At 32.1% G+C, this 20,988-nt stretch overlaps 2 protein-coding genes across 2 annotated transcripts in view; both read right to left on the reverse strand.

The window, feature by feature from the left end:
• Positions 1-371: 371 nt before the first annotated feature.
• Positions 372-1,662, reverse strand: LOC120069216 (keratin-associated protein 5-4-like). The gene is made up of 2 exons (XM_039020921.1): positions 1,319-1,662; positions 372-1,269 (listed from the first exon to the last, which is right to left on the reverse strand). Exons 1-2 carry the CDS (start codon positions 1,660-1,662, stop codon positions 372-374), a joined length of 1,242 nt encoding a protein of 413 aa, XP_038876849.1.
• The window catches only part of LOC120069217, a 56,834-nt gene continuing 37,104 nt past the window's right edge, over positions 1,259-20,988 (reverse strand). Inside the window, exons 2-5 of the mRNA XM_039020922.1 lie at positions 6,175-6,336; positions 5,328-5,445; positions 4,908-5,174; positions 1,259-3,482 (exon numbers count right to left, since the gene is read on the reverse strand). Coding sequence (XP_038876850.1) covers positions 2,604-3,482; positions 4,908-5,174; positions 5,328-5,445; positions 6,175-6,336 — 1,426 coding nt within the window. The 3' untranslated portion in view covers positions 1,259-2,603. The remainder of the gene's footprint in view (positions 3,483-4,907; positions 5,175-5,327; positions 5,446-6,174; positions 6,337-20,988) is intronic.

Genomic DNA, 20,988 nt, shown 5'->3' on the forward strand with positions numbered 1-20,988 from the left:
CAGCCCTCTTGATTATTAACATATGTCACTTAAGCTATGTTCATTTTAGCTTCCAAATTAAAAGTTTGTCTATATAACTCAACTCTAACAATTTGAATAGAGTTATTGCATTTTTTAAGATGGTTATTGATGTATCTAATGCAATAGAGAAGTGAATTAAAAAAGTTTTAAACACAACGATAAGTTACATCCACGAATATTTGACAAAAGTCTTAGAGTTTAATACAAACTTTATTTATTACACATTCCATGTTCTGAAAACCTCATGCGGTTAACAATTCATTTTCAAAACATACTTGCGTCACTCGTTCATTTGGTTCGGTAATTGTATGGCCAAACCCACCATTACAATCATACAATCACCATTAGCTCTACACCATGATACCACACCCAGCACAAGCATTGCATCCATCACTTTTTATGATGTCTTTGCACCCAATACTAGCAGTGCATCCACCGCTCTCTACCTTGCTTCCACACCCAGCAGCAACAGTGCATCCACTGCTCTCTACCTTGCTTCCACACCCAGCCGTAGCAGTACATCCATTGCTCCCTACCTTGCTTCTGCACCCGGCAGCAGCAGTACGTCCATCACACCCTACCTTACTTCCGCACCCAGCAGCAACATCACCTCCACCACTTCCTACCTTGGTTCCGCAGCCAGCAGCAGTGCCACCATTACACCCTACCTTACTTCCACACCCAGCAGCAGCAATGCCTCCATCGCTCCCTACCTTGCTTCCGCACCCAGCAGTAGCAGTGCCACCATCATTCCCTACTTTGCTTCCGCAACCAGCAGCAACAATGCCTCCATCGCTCCCTACCTTGCTTCCACAACCAGCAGCAACAATGTCTCCGTTACTCCCTACCTTGCTTCCACAACCTGCCGCAGTAATGCCTCTGATGCTCCTTACCTTGCTTCCGCAACCAGCAGCAGCAATGCCTCCATTGCTCTTTATCTTACTTCCACACCCAGCAGCAACAGTGCCACCACCATTCCTTACTTTGCTTCCGCAACCAGCAGCAACAGTCCCTCTGTCGCTTTCTACCTTACTTCCACAACCAGCAGCAGCTCCATCGCTCCCTACCTTGCTTCCACAACCAGCAGCAACAATGCCTCCGTTACTCCCTACCTTGCTTCCACAACCAGCAGCAGTAATGCCTCTGATGTTCCCTACCTTGCTTCCGCAACCAGCAGCAGCAATGCCTCCATTGCTCTCTATCTTGTCTTTCTCCACACCAGCAACAGCAGTGCCACACCATTCATCCCTACTTTGCTTCCGCAACCAGCAGCTACAGTGCCTCCATCGCTCCCTACCTTACTCCACAACCAGCAGCAGTGCCTCCATCGCTCCCTACCTTGCTTCCACAACTAGCAGCAACAATGCCTCCGTTACTCCCTATCTTGCTTCCACATCCAGCAGCAACAATGCTGCCGTTACTCCCTACCTTGCTTCCACAACTAGCAGCAGTAATGCCTCTGATGCTCTCTACCTTGCTTCCACAACCAGCAGCAGCAATGCCTTCATTCTCTTCTATCTTGCTTCCGCACCCAGCAGCAGCAATGTATCCGCCTTTCCCTACCTTACTTCCGCACCCACAGCAGCAGTGCCACCACCACTCCCTACTTTGCTTCCGCAACCAGCAGCAACGTGCCTCCATCGCTCCCTACCTTGCTTCCACAACCAGCAGCAACAATGCTGCGTTACTCCTACCTTCCTTCCACAACCAGCCAGCAGTAATGCCTCTGATGTTCCTACCTTGCTTCCGCAACTAGCAACAGCAATGCCTCCATTGCTCTCTATCTTGCCTTCCGCCCAGCAGCAGCAGTGCCACCACCATTCCTACTTTACTTCCGCAACCAGCAGCAACAGTGCCTCCGTCGTTCCCTACCTTGCTTCCACAACCGTAGCAGTGCCTCCATTGCTCCCTACCTTGCTTCCACAACCAGCAGCAACAATGCCTCCGTTACTCCCTACCTTGCTTCCACAACTAGCAGCAACATGTCGCCGTTACTCCCTACCTTGCTTCCACAACTAGCAGCAGTTAATGCCTCTGATGCTCCCTACCTTGCTTCCGCAACCAGCAGTAGCAATGCCTCCATTACTCTCTATCTTGCTTCCACACCCAGCAACAGTAGTGTGTCTGCCTTTCCCTACCTACTTTCCGCACCCAGAAACAGCAGTGCCACCACCACTCCCTACTTTGCTTCCACAACCAGCAGCAACAATGCCTCCATCGCTCCCTACCTTGCTTCCACAACCACCAGCAGCAGTGCCTTCATCGCTCCTACCTTGCTTCCACAACCAGCCCAGCAGTGCCTCTATCATTACCTACCTTGCTTCCACAACCAGCAACGGCAGTGCCTTCTTTGCTTCCCACCTTGCTTCCACACCCAGCAACAAACATTGCCTCCTCTTCTCTCTACTTTGCTTCCGCACCCAGCAACAGTTGTGGCTCTACCACTTCCTACTTTACTTCCGCACTCAGCAGCAGCAATGTCTCGATCATTCCCTACCTTGCTTCCGCACCCAGCAGCACCAATGTGTCATCGCTTCCTACCTTGCTTTTGCACCCAGCAGTAGCAGTGCCTCCATCGCTCTCTAAACTTGCCCCGCGCAGCAGCCAGCAGTGCCTCCATGACTCTCTATCTTGCTTCCACACCCGCAGCAGCAGTGCCTCCACCGATTCTCTAACTTACTTCCACACCCAGCAGCAGCAATGCCTCCACCACTCACTACCTTGCTTCCACACCCAGCAGCAGTAGTGCGTCCATCGCTCTCTACCTTGCTTCCGCAGGTAGAAGCAGTAGTGCCTCCACCACTCCCTACCTTGCTTCCACACCCAGTAGCAGTAGTGCCTCTATAACTCTTTAACGTGCTTCCACACTTAGCAGCAGTAGTGCGTCTACTGCTCCCTACTTTGCTTCCATGCCTAGCAGCAGTAGTGCCTCCACTAATCCCTACCTTGCTTCCGCACCCAGCAGTAGTAATGCCTCCACAGGTCTCTACTTTGCTTCCGCACCCAGCAGTAGCAGTGCGTCCACTGCTCTCTACCTTGCTTCCGCATCCAGCAGCAATGCCTCCACTGCTCTCTAACTTGCATTCGCCACTCTTTACACCACCTTGCATGCGAGGAGCTGGGCCTCTATACATTGCTCCTATCTTCGAATAGCTTGTACCAAATGTATCATCCCATTGTTTGGTAGTTCCTGTGAATCCAATATCCAATTTCTCTCCTACTGTTCTATCTGTAACTGTATCATCATGCTCCAATACCAAACCAAGTAATTTTTTCATGTCTTTGCAATAGCAAAGAGGGTGTAATTGATGAGTATGCCAAATTAGATCAATATCGTATGTTGGAACACAAAACATTTGAACAGACTCATCCATGCTACTTTTGATTAGATATAGAAATCCTCTATATCTAGCCAGAGCTTCTTGAAGGAAATTTTCATTCTTCATGTGAGGTTGGGAAACCTATTCACATCAATTTAAGGTTAAAAACATAGGATGAAAATGATTGCAAGTTGAATTTTAATAATCTAAATTTCTAAATGTTATACTTCCTTTAGAAGAAATCTAAAACAAAGATCATACCAAAAAAAAATGTTTAAACTTGTAAGATTAGAGCTTCCAACAATTAAGTATAAAGTTCACGTGATACAGATAAATTGAGAATATAATTGTTTTTGTTTTGGGATGGGCTTGTTTGGTAAGAAATCTAGATTAGGTATATGTTTTTTAATTCGTTGAGTTGTATTTAGTAGCTAGATTATGTTTTTAAAAATTGTTTGATTTAAATAGTATAAATTACGAAATGATGCATCTAGATTTTTAATTTAAAATATTAAATTTAATAATTATATTACAAAGGTAAAAGTTTGAATAAATAAAATGTTTCATGTTATAAGCTCAATTCATTTTTGTTAAACTAAACATATATTACATATATTGTATTAGAAATTATTTAATATTATTAAAGCTAAAAGACAATTTTGATTCCTAAATTTTCATGAAAGTAAACATTTAGTCACTAAGTTTAGTTTCTAACAATTTAGTCTTTGTACTCTCAATTTTGTAACAATTTAATCTACGAACTTTAATATGTAATAATTTAGTCCTTGTACTTTTAAATTTGTGACAATTTAGTCTCTAATGTAGAAAATTTATATTAATCAAAATTAGATGTCATTTTTTATATTTTATGATGTATTTTATAAAAATATTGAGTATCTAATTAGTTTATCGATTTATTTATGCAAGAATTCTCACTAAATCTTTACACTAATTTCTACCATAGAGACTAAATCATTACATATTTTAAAGTACAAGAACTGAATTGTTACATAGTAAAATGTTCAAAGCAAACTATTACAAAATTGAAACTGCAAGGACTAAATCTTTACAAACTAAAGTTCAGAGACTAGATTGCTAGTTTTAGAAAATTTAGGTACTAAAAGTGATTTTTAACCTTAAATAAAAATTACACAAATTTTTTTAACATAATACATGTTATTCATAAATTAACTAATTCAATAATAATTATATTCAACCCAATATTTAGTGAATAACTAAATACAATCTTTTTCTTGCCAAACACAAGTATAGCTTAATTGGCATCAAGTAAACCACAAGATCAAAAGTCCGATCTTGCAGCCCACATATAGTCAAAGAAAAAAAAAGAAAAAACTACAACTAATTTTTTGTTTATAAATATTTTACAATAAAACAAATTGCAAACAATTATTTAAATTAGAATCCAAACTCTTAATTCTTCTACCGCACACATATAAATTAAAACATGAAACATAACTAAGCTCTTGTTTTCAAGCTGTGTACCAAATAGAGTTTGAAGACATGTTAACTGTTAAGTGCAAATTGAAGTTGATTTGAAGTGCATACCTGATAGAAGAAGGGAGTCTGTCTTTTAACAGCTAAAACAAGATCATATTTGGTGTATTTTTCAAGTTGTGAGAGCTGGCGATCTTTTGGGACATCAGCCTCTTGTGAGTTGAAGTTGAAGCTGAAAGGCTCTTCAGGATATAATTCATTCCAAATGTTTTCAGTTTCTTTAATTAGACAGGGACTTTCAACCATGGTAGTTGATATAACATTGGAATTGTCAAGTATCTTTCCATAAAGTTCCTCACAATCATTAATGTATTGTACCTTAAAAAAAGTCAAGAAACTAATTTTAAGTAATTAAAGATATATTTCGAAATGATTTTGAATATAACAAAATTGATTTTAATAATTATAAAATAAATTATCACTCCAAAATATGCTCTAAATCCAGATGTCAAAAGTGGAAAAGATGCATACAGGATTTAATCTGTGGGAATGCCAAATCCATTCACAGTCCAAAGGGACAACTAAAGGTCCTTCAAATAGTGGGGATTCAGAATGTTTGGCAAGCAATGGAAGCCAGTAAGCATTGTACCTACGAGAAGATTTTTTAGACTTAAGATACCACATCTAATCCTCAATATATGGAGTAGTAATTCAAGACCATCATTTCATAATTTTGCCAAAATCATTGTATCAATCAATACACAAGTACGTAATAGAAAAATATAATAACTCCTAGAAAGATAACTTCCCTCTTCTCTACGTTGATGCATTGAGAAGATTCGGAAAAACGATGCATCTCTAAGGGTCCATTTGATCATAACACTGTTGTTTCTGTTTTCCTGTGCCCGTTTCTAAGTTTTTAAAGAACAAGCTTGTTTGATAAACAATTCCATAGAAATGGATCAAATTTGAGAAACTGTTCGTTTTCAATTTTTATTTTTATGTTGTGATTGTTCTCTGCCATGTTTGGCGCACTGTATGCCTAAAAAAATTCAGTGCTTGGGTTTGAAAAAAATTCAGTGCTTGAGTTTGAATCTTACTTGAAACAAGTTATTTTTCGCATCTTATAAATCAATTTAATTAGTGTTGGATATGAGTCGAGACATTATTTAAAGTAAATGAATTGAGTGAGCAATTGTGATTACATATCAAATTTTGATAAAATTTAATAAATAGAAATAATTATATTATTGTCATACATTCATTAATTTTACATCGGAACTTATTTGTATTTGATAATATAAGTTTTTGATAATTTCTTTTTCATAAAAACAACAAAAACAAAAACATTATCAAACGGAACTTAGATTATTTTTACCTGTAAATAGCCCTATCAAGGCTTGGGCCTTCATGAAGGAACGGAATGCTATCAACCTCTGAGAGAAATTGAAGCTGATGTTTAGCTGCAGCTACAAGATCAACACCTATTTCAATCTTCTGTGCTTTTTCCCATTCAAGCTCTTTGTTCTTCTCCACCTTCCTGTGACATATCAGAAACCCCTTTGATCAAACTATATATTATATTGCTAATAATAATCATCATGTAACACTAACTACATCAAAAATTAAACTAATGCATGAGGAAAAAGATATAAATATATATTGCCTTAAAATTCCTTCAGCATGAGAGATTTGAAGTGGGAGTGAAGACATGGCTACAGATTTTAGAATTGTAAAAGAAGGAGAAAGTTGTAATGTGATGAGATTTTTTTGTTAACCAAGAACATCTATTTATAGCTGAGGGATTTCTTTTTTTCCAATATAATAATGGAGAAAGGTTTCAAACTTGCAAACCACTTAATCGATGACACATTAATATGTCAATTGAGCTAGCTTTCACTTAAAGTCAAAATTTAAAATGTTGATGTCGACAAAAATATATCGAGATCTTAATTTTATAGAAATATCGATAAAATTTTATGGATATTTATGGGAAAAAATTATAAAAACCAAAATTTAACAAAAAAAAATAGTTAATAAATAAATATTCTATTATTTTTAAATAAAGTTAAAATGTCTATTATTTATATTATATTTTTGTTAATAACATTTTGTTGCTTAATTATTTTTTTTTATGTTTATAGATTTTTTTATAATATAATATGGAAATATTGATTCACTTTTCATGTCAAGAACCAATGAAAACGTGAAAAATCAACATATTGACGGAAATTTGATACTATTCTTATAAGTGAGGTATTTACCATGTAATGTATTGATTTTGTTCATAATTTTCCACCAAGTACTAATAAAAAAAACCATATTCATGAATTTTGAGGGAGAAAAAAGGAAAAAGAAAAATAAGACAGCGGTTAGAGAAAGCTTGAGAAGCTCTTTTATGAAATCTTCACAGTATGGATAAGAACCATATGTGTGAACACAATCTTCTACAAACATTTTTTTTATTATGTTGAAGATCTAATGGGTCATATAATTCATTAAACAATAATTCATTATATAGTTTTTTACAATATATGTTCTTTATGTTTTATAGATTATTTTGTATAGTATTATAGAAATATTGATTCTCCTCATATCGATGTCGGACTCTTAAACACGTAGAATATCGATGAAAATAGTAACATGTCGATAGAAATTTAATATCATAATTCTAAATAACTTTTTTATCTTAAAAATATAAAATTTTATGTAGATAGAAAAAAAAAATCTTTTTTAGTACAATAAGTAGAGATAGGGATATTTGAACATCCAACATTAAAAATGTTATTACTGTTGATTGGCTATTTATATATATATATATATATTTATCTCTCTTGTTGGTTATTTTGCCTTTAATTTCTTATAACGATATGATTGTTGGATATTCTTTTCTTACTTGTTACAGAGTCCGCTTGCCTGTTTGGCCTTTGTATTCTTTCCTCCTGTATGTGAGACCTTTTCCTTTTGGGTTTCATATATATATTTCTTGATTTGCTCTTAGTTAGGACAAGCCACTTTTTTATAATAGAAAGAGAAGTTCTCATTGAGAGAAAAAGATCATGGCGTGTTTCTGCAGAGAAGAAGTTGATCTTTCTAAGTTGCTCAATTGCTTGTTTAACTTTCTTTGAATTCATTCAATTGATGTGAAGAGCTAGTTGAGTGATGATTCAATTAGATGGTGAAAAGAGTGGTAAAGTTTATGCAAGACAAAATTAGATTTAGGAACAACTTGAATCTTTAAGCTCATCTATAAGAAGTAATATAGTCAGAGGAGTCTAATTTTTTCACTAGTAATTAGTTGTGTGTAAAGCTAGATACTGTTATTATCAGTTGTTTGTTACTCTATAAGCCTTCCAAACGTAGGTGTGATTACACCGAATAGGGTTAAACATTGTCTTGTATCTATCTTCTATTCTTATTCTGTAGTTACTGTTGTTACATCCTTGTTAGGAGCATTATTTTGGTTGGTTGGCATAACATGCAATCTATATATTTTTCAAACAGAGATATTGTATTTATTCATTACGATTTTTTTTGGAAGTATTTATCCATTATGATAGAACTATATTCACTTTCACAAATAAAATAAAAAATATGTAATGATGTTAATATGGAATAGGTAGTTTCATTTTTTTTTGTAAAATAAAAACAAACAATTATAGTTTACATGCCTGCAGAAGAAAAAGGAAGATAGAGAAAGTTTCTAAAAAGATATATTTATTTATAATTTACATTTACATTTACATTGTAATTTCTAATATGATATTTAATGTCAATGAAAATCCAATCAACATTAAAAGAAATATATAAAGTTTCAATCTTTGTTATTATATAAAGATATAAGATTCTTCTTTCTATAAAATCAATGTATATAATATTGTAAAATTGCAATAGGTTACAATTTCAATTTAATTACTTGTATCATGTCAAAAACTTTTCTGTATAATATTAATTTGCAGATAAAAGTAAAAATATTTTATTGAAAATTTTTACACATTATAGAAAAAGGGAAAATAAATTCTTTATAATAGAGATGTGGTTCTTATTTATATTTTTAAAATTATCTCGATTTCTATTTCAATTTCTAAAAAAAAAAAAAAAAAGAAATATTCACATCTTCAACTAAAACAAACAGTTAACAATTACGTATTGAATACCTTGATTTTTGTTCCATATATTTGTTACCAATTCCAATTTAAAAATATTAGACCAAATTGGACTTTTTGGTCCCTGACATTTAAAGTAGATGTAAGATAAGGATGAGTTGACTCTCTAATTAATTTTAGATTTTAATCTCTTTCGGTCTTTTAATAATATGACTAGTAAAAAGAAAAGAAAAATACACCGACCCTCAAAGATGCATGCTCTATTAAGAAGAAGCTTATTCCAGGAATATTCATTAATTAATTTTTCAATTGTTAAGACCTTTTCTACGTATCCAATAGTTTTCTAATTTGATATATTATCCAAACAATAAAAAAAACATGCTTAAAATATTCAACTTCTTCAAATGAAAAATAAGACAGAGGTTAGAGAAAGTTTGAGAAGCTCTTTTATGAAATCTTCACAGTATGAATAAGAACTATATGTGTGGACATAATCTTCTACAAACATTTTTTTTTATTATTATGTTGAAGATCTAATGGGTCATATAATTAATTCATTAAACAACGTTGGATATAATGGTTTTTTACAATATCTTTTAATGTTTTATAGATTTTTCTTTTTATAGTATAATGGAAATATTGATTCTCCTTCTATCGATGTCGAACTTATAAACACGTAGAATATCCATGAATATAGTGACAAGTCGATGAAAGTTTAATATCATAATTCTAAATATACTTTTCTTATCTTAAAAATACAAAATTACGAAAATTATTTTAAATGGAAAATATTTACAAATAATAGCATATCAAAAACTATTTGCGATAAACCGTGATAGACTATTATTTGTATCTATCATGACATGGATAGTAGTCTATCGTGGTCAATCGCAATTTTTTCGCAAATAGACAATAAAATTTTATTATATTTGTAAGTATTTTGATTCATTTTCTTACCTTTAAAAATAACCCAAAATATGTAATGATGTTAATTTATTATAGGTAATTCCATTTTGTGAAAAAAAAAACAATTATAGTTGGAGAAGAAAAGGAAAAATAGAGAGAGCTTCTTATATATTTTAGGAAACTTTTCACATATAAAAAAAAAGTTAAACTATTTACAGAAATATATGTATGAAAAAAAACAGTGATAGCTGTTTATAGACTTCTATCATCGCTATCACATAGTATCAATAATAGATTTCTGTCAGTTTCTATCATTGAAAGACACTGATATTTTATTTATAAATATTTAGGAAAATGAATCAAAATATTTACAAATATAGTAAAATTTCACCATCTATCTACGATAGACTGTAATATTTTACTATTATTTATAAATATTTTCAACCATTTTGTCATTTAAAATAATTTTTCTATAAATAAATCTTAAAGAAAAGAAAATAATACTTATCTTTTTATCATTCAATGTACGATTACCTCGTTTAAAAATGAGAATTAATTATGTCCAAAAAAAAAAAAAAAAAAACTTGAACCTTAATCCACTAAATTTTCTAAATAATATCCCCAATTAAATTCATAATTAAGCCCGACCTTCATCCCCACTCTGTTTCATTACTGTGTATATTCATCCTCCCCTTTTGTCAAGATTTTATTTAAAAGAAAAAATTGTCTTCAGCATAGTTTTTATTCTTCCTTATAGTAATTAGATTAGATTCAATGTCATTGTTGGCTAAGCTTTGTTGGATGATGAAAAATGAATTGTTTATTTGATTATTTGGAGTTATTCTAATCAATAACGTGAAAGTTTTATTTTTGTGTGCAACTTTAATGATTTGTATATGGATATTAAAAAGCCACAATCCTTAAACATTTTTGGACCATGTTACATCTCTATCAAAAACTTAAATTCCCAAAGCATGTGAATAATTCATTTATATTATATAAAATTATTAATATTAACTCATAAGAATATGAAAAGTTGCTATTTATTTATATAATTATTAGCTCTAACTACAATCCAAAATGGTTTTCAAATATAAAAAAATGAACCAAAATGTTTATAAATATAGCAAAATTTCACCATCTATTATTGATAGTGTTGGAAATGGTGTCCTAAATCTCTTTGTAATTTCGTAGTTTGTAAACTCTGTATAAACATATTGTTGTTAATAAAATAAATGTCATTTTATAAGCATATACTCAATCCGATAAACTAAGATTCGAGGTTATTTCATGTAATTTAAACAAATATGTAGAGATATATAAGTGGATCTTGTTTAGATAATAACCTAAACGGTCTATAGTAGATAGATAAGGTTGGGTACCTTATCCTGGTGACACTATGGATACAATCAGCTTTGTAGGTGTTACAAGTGTTGTAAAGTGTTACAAATGATTTGATCCTGATCATTCATGTGAAGACATGTGAGCGGGGTATCCTACACAAAGAGTTTGTATAAGATAGGACCACGAAATGATTAGTCTTTCTTTATATAACGCTGTTAATAATAGAGACTTACTTTTCACTAGGATGACCATAGAGGTGACATGACCTGAATCTTGGGTGAGTTGTGAACTCCTGCTCATGAAGGTGGTCCTTTGATTTGTATGAGTGAGAGTAGCCAAATTGTCAACTCAACAAGCTTACCATTTTGGGGATTCGTCTGACTGGGGAGCTAGGAACTCAGCTACACAATACACAAAACGTAATTCACTCCTTTCCCGATATAGGGGCAAGTAGATAAATTGCTCTCTTAAAGGTTGATTTCTGGTCTTGAACATAGTGGCCACACCTTCTCCTTACCCGAGAAGACTTGATCATAGTGGGACTATGACTTATTGTTCATTAGAGGAATCTGTGGTACTTAAGGAGTTAAATGTAACCATAGAGACAAAACGGTATTTTAGCTCAGTTATACTTATGGGCAATCTCATAGTCGATTATTGATAGATTATGATATTTGCTATTATTTATAAGTATTTTCAACCATTTTGTCATTTAAAATAATTTTCTTAAAATTGAATCTTAGAGAAAAGAAAATATACTTAAAAACTTTTTAATCATCCAATATCCGGTTACCTCATTTAGAAATGAGAATTAATTTTGTAGGGAAAAAATTGACACTATTTTCTAAATAATGTCCCCGGTTAAATTCATAATTAAGCCTCATCTATTCAATTTCATTTCATCTACGTATAAAACTCTGTTCACCCCACTTTCATCTCCACTCCGTTTCACTGTGCAACTTTTCTGTCTCTCCCTCTACTTATTCATCTATTAAGTATAGACAAGGATATGGCTATACGATACAGATACGATTGGATACGGTGATTCGCCAATTTCTAAAAAACTAAGATACAGATACGTTGAAGGATACACCATTTTTTATATATTATTTTAATATATATTTCTAAAAAGCGAAGATACTAATACATTGAAAGTACATTTTTTCTTGCTTAAAAAAATAGGTTGTCTAGTTTTAGATTTAAAAAGATTAGATGAGTTGTTTGTCTTTTTTCTTTAAAAAAAAGTAAGCGTACAAATAAATACATCAAATCACTCGTCAGATACGTATTTGAGAAGTATCTAGAAGTATCGGTATCTGATACGTGTCTAATATGGATTCTTTATCTCACATGAAATATCTATGTTTCATAGGTATTCATCCTCCCCTTTGGTCAATGTTTTATTTTAAAAAAAAGAAAATTGGTCTTCATCATAGTTTTTCTTCTACTTTTTAATAATTAGATTAGATTTAATGTCACTATTGGCTAAGATAGGCTTTGTTGGATGATGAAAAATGAATTGTTTGTTAGATTATTGAGAATTATTCTAATCAATGAAAGTGAAAGTTTTGTTTTTTTCGTCCAAGTTGAAAGATTTGTAAATGGATGGAGAGTGGTGTTTGGTTTGAACGAGTAATTGTGATTACAATTTTTTATTCATGTATATGAATTTGAAATAGACAATTATTTCTCTCTTCAACCTTTTTCTCATCTCCGAATTGAAAACACAAGATAGGAATATTGTAGAGAGGCTTGAAACTTTGAAGTAGTGTGTTTCTATTTTTAATGTCGGTCCTTAGGCATCCAAAATGATCATGTGATATTGAAGAAACGAAGTGTGAAGTGTCACTAATGTGCAATATTTTTATGATCAACTCTTCCAGAAATTAGTTTTAGATTTCTTAAATAATTGACATTCCATGTATAAATAAAACATATTTTCTTCTCTCAAACATTATATTAAAATTTATTCTTTTTATGTGCAATTAAGAATCAGGAGATTCTATAGTTCACAAAATAAAAGTATTCATTATCTTACTTTATTACCAAGATACAAACTTTAATTGATTCAATCACACTACCAACAAATTAATTATTTCGCTTTTGATATTTGTACTAATTTTCATTTTTATAAAACTCGACTTGAATTTTCTCCTAAATATAGGATGTATTTTTTAAATATAAGAAGAATCTCTCACTTTGAATGTTATTATAGTAGTAAATACATTAAATAAGGGACAATTGTAAATATAGATATTAGATCCAAAGTATTAGCAAATATAACATAATGTAAAAAAAAAAAATTGCAAATATGGCCAAATTTAAATAGTCTATCAGTGATAGACCATATTATTGGTAGGAGTCTATCAATGATAGAAGTCTATCGCTGATAGACTTATCTATATTTATAATTTTTTTAAAATGATATTATACACTTGGTTATTCTTCTTAAAAGATGCTACCAATTGTAATTATCCATTAAACAAACTAATTTTATACTCTGTGTAGGGACGCTCCAAATTTTCAAGATTAAAATACTTCCATCACAATCCTCACTGATCTCCTAGAAAGTATTTACTAATTTTATTGAAATAATGTAGATGTGTGGAAAAAAAGCTATGATTTTCTTAATTTTATGGATCATACGATTACAATATCGATTATTTTTGTTCACATGCATAAATTCAATATTTTCTAAAACCAGTACTTAGTTGATATGAATACTATTTATAAAATTTGACAAAAAAAAAATAATGGATAAATTATTGTATCTATTCTTAAATCCTTAATTAAGTTAAATTTAAAAATAGTCCAACAATAACTTAAATAAGTCACTAAATTATTTTAAAATTGAGTTATTTCGTTTATTTCTTTCTAAAAGAACATACAACGTGCATCGCAAGTGGTAATACAATAATTATATAAGTAGAGGTATGATAAGGATAATAAGGTTACACCTAATCCCATTCATCCCTTCTTTGTATATAGTAAAAAATAAAAAATAAAAAGAATTTAAGTTTTTCTAAAAAAATATTTGTCATATGAAAAAATATTATTGGTAGTCTGCTCGCCTATACAAAGATAGATGTAATCTAGTCCGTACCCAAGTTCTTTTCTTTATGATAATTTGAACCTCCAACCTCAAAAAAAAAAATATATACCAATCACCCTCATGCCATACTCACTTTTGTTAATTAGATTAACTTTAATCGATAAGAATAATCTACTAAATTATATATTTTTTTTATGAAGTATATTTTTTCCTAACATATATGTTTTAATTTATATTGAATTTTTAATTTTAAACTATTAATTTTTTTTTTGGTGAAAATATACTTTTGTTCCTGTATTTGAAACTAAGTTTTTATTTTGTCTTCTTTTTTTTTTTATTTTAGAAACTAACATTTTTAGTCTTTATTATCTGAGTTTAAGTTTTATTTAGTCTTTGAGGTTTTGTACATTTTTTTTATTTTCAGGGGTTGAATTTGATTTTTAATTGGTTATTGGCATTTAAAAATTACAAGTCCTTCAACACGTGCTATGCATGAGGCATTTTCATTTTTGTAATGAATGTTGCAAAATTAAAGTAATGGAAAGTAAAATTTCACAAGACAACCAAATTCAACAAAAATTACTTTTAAATAAAACCTTTTTTTAAAAAAAACTCAAACTTATATAATTCATATAAATAGTGATTTTTTTTAAGCATAATAAATGGTGATAAAATAATTGAACCTTTAGCTACCAGGGAGATAATACATGGTAATTATGCTAATCTAGGTGATATAAATAATATTTTTAATGAAAAAAAGATGTGAGAAAATTAAAAAGTAAGATATTTGAAAGTTAGTGTTTAAATTGAAAAGTAGAACATGTAGTAATAATAATACCGTATTTTTTTTATTCAAAAATGAGTTCATTAAAATTAAAAAAAAAAAAAAATTGATAGACACTAATAGACTTCTATCAATATCTATGATAGAAACGGATAGAAATCTAACTTGATTAAATTTTACAATGTTGTGTAAATATTTTTTCTTATTTTTCTAGTTTTGAAAATCGACCAAAGTTTAATGTATTATTTAAAATTTATTATATTTTTAGAAAAAGATAATATCGATTAAAAAAAAACTTTAAAACATCTTTGGATGGATGCATGCACTTTGAGATTACTTTTTACTTTATTCTTTGTATTGATTGATGTTTAAAATCAAAACTAATTATCGTTATTTCTTGAAATGCATATAATTACCAAAGAACTTACTTTGAAATTTATTCTAAAAAAAATTATTTACAATTCATAAAAGAATTAAAAAAAATATATAGTGTACTTATCTTTTTTAAAATAAAAAAGAACCAAATCAATATCTATAATATATTAAAAAGCCACCATTCTTAAATTTACAAAGCATGCCACTAATTAACATAAATTATATATAATTGTTAACATTTAACTCACAAGAATATGGAAAGTTGCTATTTATTTATTACATAATCAGTAGCTCTAATTACAATTAAATCTTAAAGAAAACGAAATAATACTTAAAATCTTTTTAACCCTTCAATAATTGTTTACCTCATTTAAAAATGAGAATTAATTGTGAAAAAAAAAAACTGAACTTAATCCACTAATTTTTCTCAATAATGTTTCCAATTAAATTCATAATTAAATCTCATCTATTTTTTTTAATTAAATCTCATCTATTCAGTTTCATTCACCCCACATTTATTCTCACTCCGTTTCATCACTGTGCAACTTCTCTCTCCCCCTATGTATTCATCCTCCCCTTTGGTCAAGTTTTCTTTTTTTAATTCTTTTGTCTTCATCATACTTTGTCTTTTCTTTTTAGTAATTAATGTCATTATTGGCTAAGATAGGCTTTATTGGACGATGAAAAATTAATTGTTTGTTAGATTATTGGGAATTATTCTAATCAATGAAAGTGAAAGTTCTGCTTTTGTGAGCAAGTTGAAAGATTTTAAATGAATATTAAAAAGCCACAATCCTTTAAAGAAAAATTTGGACCATTTTACATCTATATCAAAATTTAAACTTAAATTTACAATATATAATTGTTAATATTTAACTCACAAGAATATGAAATATTGCTATATTTATATAATTACTAGCTCTAATTATAATTAAGGGTGGTTTTTGATTATAGATAAATGAACCAAAAGATTTATAAATGTGATAGATCGTGATATTTTTCTATTATTTGTAAATATTTTTAACAGTTTTCTCATTTAAAAAAATTTTCCTACAATTAAATCTTAAAGCACTACAAGAAAAACCACTTTTCTTGACGTTTGCAATTATAAATATTTGACCTTTTTATGAAAAAAAAAATCAAGAAATAGGTGTTTTTAAAGAAAAAAGTCAAGAAATGATTTTAAAAAGTGGGAATTGGGCATTTTTCCTAAAAAATACAGTAAAAATGTCAAGTTCAATTAATAGATTCTTGACATTTTAAAAACGTCAAGAATTGTAGAATATACAGGGTTGCAACGCTCTCAATAGCGTTGCAATGCTACGGGTTTTGATGGAAAAATTGTGCGCTCTTCAATAGCATTGCAACGCTCTTTTAGTAGCGTTGCAACACTATCAGACAAATTTAAAAGAAGTTCTAGTAGATTTAGTTGATTTTATTCCAAATACACTCGAAAGCTTCTTGGTTTTTCACTTCTCTTTGATGCATCTTTGTTATTCCTTCAATCTTGAAGAGATTCTTCATTAAGGTAAGTAGATTTGAGGCATGAACTTTCAAAGTTAGGGTTTGATCTTGATTTTCTTGTTTAGATTGGGTTTAAGTCTTGATTTTCTTGGTTTGATTAGGCTTAATCTTGATTTTCTTGTTTAAATTAGGCTTAATCTTGTTTAGATTAGGTTTAATTCTTGATTTTCTTGGTTTGAGGCATAAGTTTCAAAGTTAGGGCTTGATTTTTTTGGTTTGAAGCTTGAACTTTCAAAGTTAGGGTTTAATCTCCCATGTATATTTTTGAATCTCATAATAAACTCTTGTTTCATATTGTTCTTGAATGAGATTGAATTTTAGAGAACTTGCCAAAATTGGGATTGCCACTTTGCCAAAGTTAAGGCTTTAATTTTAGAGAACTTGCCACTTTTCTTTAATTAAATGCTTGCCAAAGTTAGATATGTCAATGTGTCTAATTTGTTAGGGTTTATGAACTAAGTAATGCTTTGCCAAACTTGGGTTCAATTTTTAGTTATTGAAATTAATATATATTTAGCACATTAGAGCACGTGCACACCTTGAGTTCAATTTTTTTAGATGTGCTTGTCTTTGTTCTCCGATTTTCCTTGAAGTTATCTAATTTGTCTTACTTTCTTGTGGTTGGAATGTTGTAAAGCTAGAAATGACAAGTTGTATGTATTGGGAACTTGTTTGTTTTCCACAACTTGTTTTTTTGAAGTTGATCATTGTTTATCATCTGTTTATCATCTTTTCTAGCTCTACAACATTCCAACCACAAGAAATTTAGATTTACAATCATGGATAAATCATGGATGTATAAGAGTAGATTATCCAAAGATTATGAATTGGGTGTGAAAAACTTCATAAAATTTAGATTTTCTAATACAAATAGCTCCTATATTCATTGTCCTTGTTTGAAATGTGGGAATTGTGAAAAGCATAGTAGCAAGGATATTAGAGATCATTTATATGTCAATAGGATTGATGAAAGTTATAAAATTTGGTTTTGGCATGGGGAAAAACTTCCTGACTCATCATTTTGTGGAGAACCTTCTAAGTTTGACACCCATATGTATGAAGAGACTGATGTTAGAAGTTTAAAAGAAATGGTTGAAGTTGCTCACGAGGAATATTGAAGAGATCCAAATGGATTTGAGAAGTTGCTTAATGATGCTGAAAAACCATTATACGAAGGGTACAAAAAATACACTAAGTTGTCTACATTAGTCAAATTGTATAATTTAAAAGTTAGATATGGATGGAGTGATACTAGTTTTTCAGAACTACTCAAAACCTTAAAGGAAATTTTACCCACTAGCAATGAGTTCCCAAATTCAATGTATGAAGCAAATAAAACTTTAGATGCACTAGGAATCGAATATAAAAAGATTCATGCATGCCCTAACGATTGTTGTTTGTATAGAAAAGAATATGTAGATGCAATTGAATGTCCTGAATGTGGTGAGTCAAGGTGGAAAAACGGGAAGGATGCAAAATATGGGGAAAAAAAAATACCTTCAACACCAAGAACTGATCTTCAACTAAATCCATTGAGCTACCAAGGGGACCTTGTGGACCTGTAGCTCAAAGCTCCAACGGTACGTGAATAACTGACTAAACTCTTTAGTCACGGGATCCACCATCCATTAACTACCAGGCACTCCACTAATGACCGATAGTTGAACTCTCCTTACCACAGATATATTATGTGTCCATCTTAACCAATCAGTAGTGCGACAACCCTTCACAGATCGCTTGTAAGTACAGTTGGGCCAATAACCGTTATGCCTCTGTAGTTACATCTGTCTTCTTAAGTACCACTGATCCCTCTAATGAATACTCAAGATTGAGGTCGTGTCACCTATGGTCGTTTAGGTGAGATGTAAGTCTCTAGTATCAACGGCGTTATATACAAAGTCTAGTCATCTCGTGGTCTAGGTCTTATACAAACTCTTTATATAGGACACCCCCGCTCACACGTCTCCACATGAATGGTCAGAATCTACCATATGTAGCAGTTTACAACACTTGTAAACTTCTACAAAGTGAGCCATATCTGTAGTGTCACTAAGATCAAGTATCCCACCTTAATCCTTATACTACAGACCTATTAAGGTTATCACTTAAGGCATTTTCCACTTGTATATCACATATACGTGTTTAAGTTCACATAAGATAACCAAGAAACTTTGTTTATTAGATATGAGTAAATGCCAAAATTAAATAACACTTGTTTTATCATTGAATAATGTGTATTTTTACAAAACAACGAGACTCCAGGAGAATTAGGACACCAATCCCAACAATCTTCCACTTGTTCTAATGACTCGGGAGACTGATGACAAGCAGAAATGCACGTCATTATAGGCCTTTTATTTAGAATTATGAGGGCTGTTAAGTAGAATATGCGGCGATTATGTTAGGAATTCATGAGAAAATGAGTTTGTGTCGATCGGCATTAAGAATCTCGGCTAACCCACTTTTATACGTTATTATGCGTTCAATTGTTTATTTTTGTAGCAACCGCAAAAAGTGATCGCATGCATGGAAGCTAGGCTATCGCAAAAACAACCGCATGCAGGGATCTCTCCATCGCAAAGGCGAATGCATACATTCGACGCATGGATGTTGCGGCCAATAACTGCATGCGTCCATTTTATAGAAATTGCGGCCGTCAAGCGAATGCGGTCATTGCAAGGAGATTGTGGCTATAGATAATAACCATAATAGAAGGGATGAATGCAAGGTTGGTGGAATGCAAGAATGAACTCATACATTGGGATTATAAAAAAGATGATGTTGACATTTCACCTACCACACCGTTAGTAGCAGAGATTCAGAAAAGGCCATCGCGCCACGAATGTCAGATTCAGAGCAGGTCCATAAATGTTATCGGCGATCAAGCTCTATAAATAGAAACCGATGAGCAGAATTTCAAATTATCCAAGTTTCTACCTTCGGGTGGATCCTTGTGATCCAGACCCGTGAGAAGATAGCTTGAGAGTTCTTCATCCCCTTCAATCATTCCGAGTGACGACCGGAGCCTTCACCGGAGTCAGAGCTCGAGATAGTCTACTCCACCGCCCATCCATGGCACCACCGGCAGCCTTGACACACATCTGCTGGAAGCAAGACATTACTTCCAGCTGGCCCTCCATTTCTCTTCTTTCCTTGTATTGTATTACATTTTGGCTTAAAGAATTAATACATTTTTTTATTAATGCATTTCTTTATTTTCCTTCAATTCCATCTCCATCTTCATTTACTTAGCATCCTTTACTTTCATTGTATCACTGAGTAAGACTGTTAGAGTATCGCATACTTAATCATGTGATATAGGAATATGAAGCATGTAGCAAACCACCAGGAGGTGTGCGTTGCACGAGTGTTGTGAGAAAACCTTATTTGCTTAGTGTGAAGTTGTAGCAACATTTGTCTATAAGCGGACGCAATGCTTGTCTATGAGTAGAATCAGCAGCAACTAACTGCCCGGGAGGGTAAGTGGTTGGTCGCATTAAGTAATGTACACAAATGTTCACTAAGGATAGAAATAATCTTATGTCAACCAGGTTTATGCGATTACCTTGTCTTATGAGCGCATCATTCATCATTTAGGCATACTTGGGAGAGTAGTCTAAAAACCAAATCTAAGTCTCAGGAGAGTGATTGGATCGCATAAGCAAGAATGAGGAACTTAGGAATAAGCTTTGTTTGCTACTACATAGCGCATGCACCCTTTAAGTAGGATATGGTGGCATGCGGTCATCTCGCTTATGTGTGAGAGCATGTGAGCGGGCATATGGAGGCTTAGAAATAGGCTTCTTGACACTATCGCATATACATCGCATGCGTCTACGTCAAGTGTGTATAGCATGATCGCATAGCTTGCGATCAAGCTTAGTTTTACATGGAAGACATCCTCACCTTTTCATCTAATTTTTCATGCATTTACTATGCGTTAACAGTTGCCGTGTCTCTACCTCTCAATCATACTTCCACCGCTTAATCTGCTAGTTAGGAGTAGGAGTAATGCTTAGCTTATCACCTTCAACATTCTTTTATTCATCCACCGCATACACATTACCGCATACCATTTAGTTACAAGTCCCTGAGTTCGAC

The sequence above is a fragment of the Benincasa hispida genome, unplaced genomic scaffold, assembly GCF_009727055.1.
Source record: "Benincasa hispida cultivar B227 unplaced genomic scaffold, ASM972705v1 Contig285, whole genome shotgun sequence".
In the NCBI taxonomy this organism is placed as follows: Eukaryota; Viridiplantae; Streptophyta; class Magnoliopsida; order Cucurbitales; family Cucurbitaceae; genus Benincasa; species Benincasa hispida.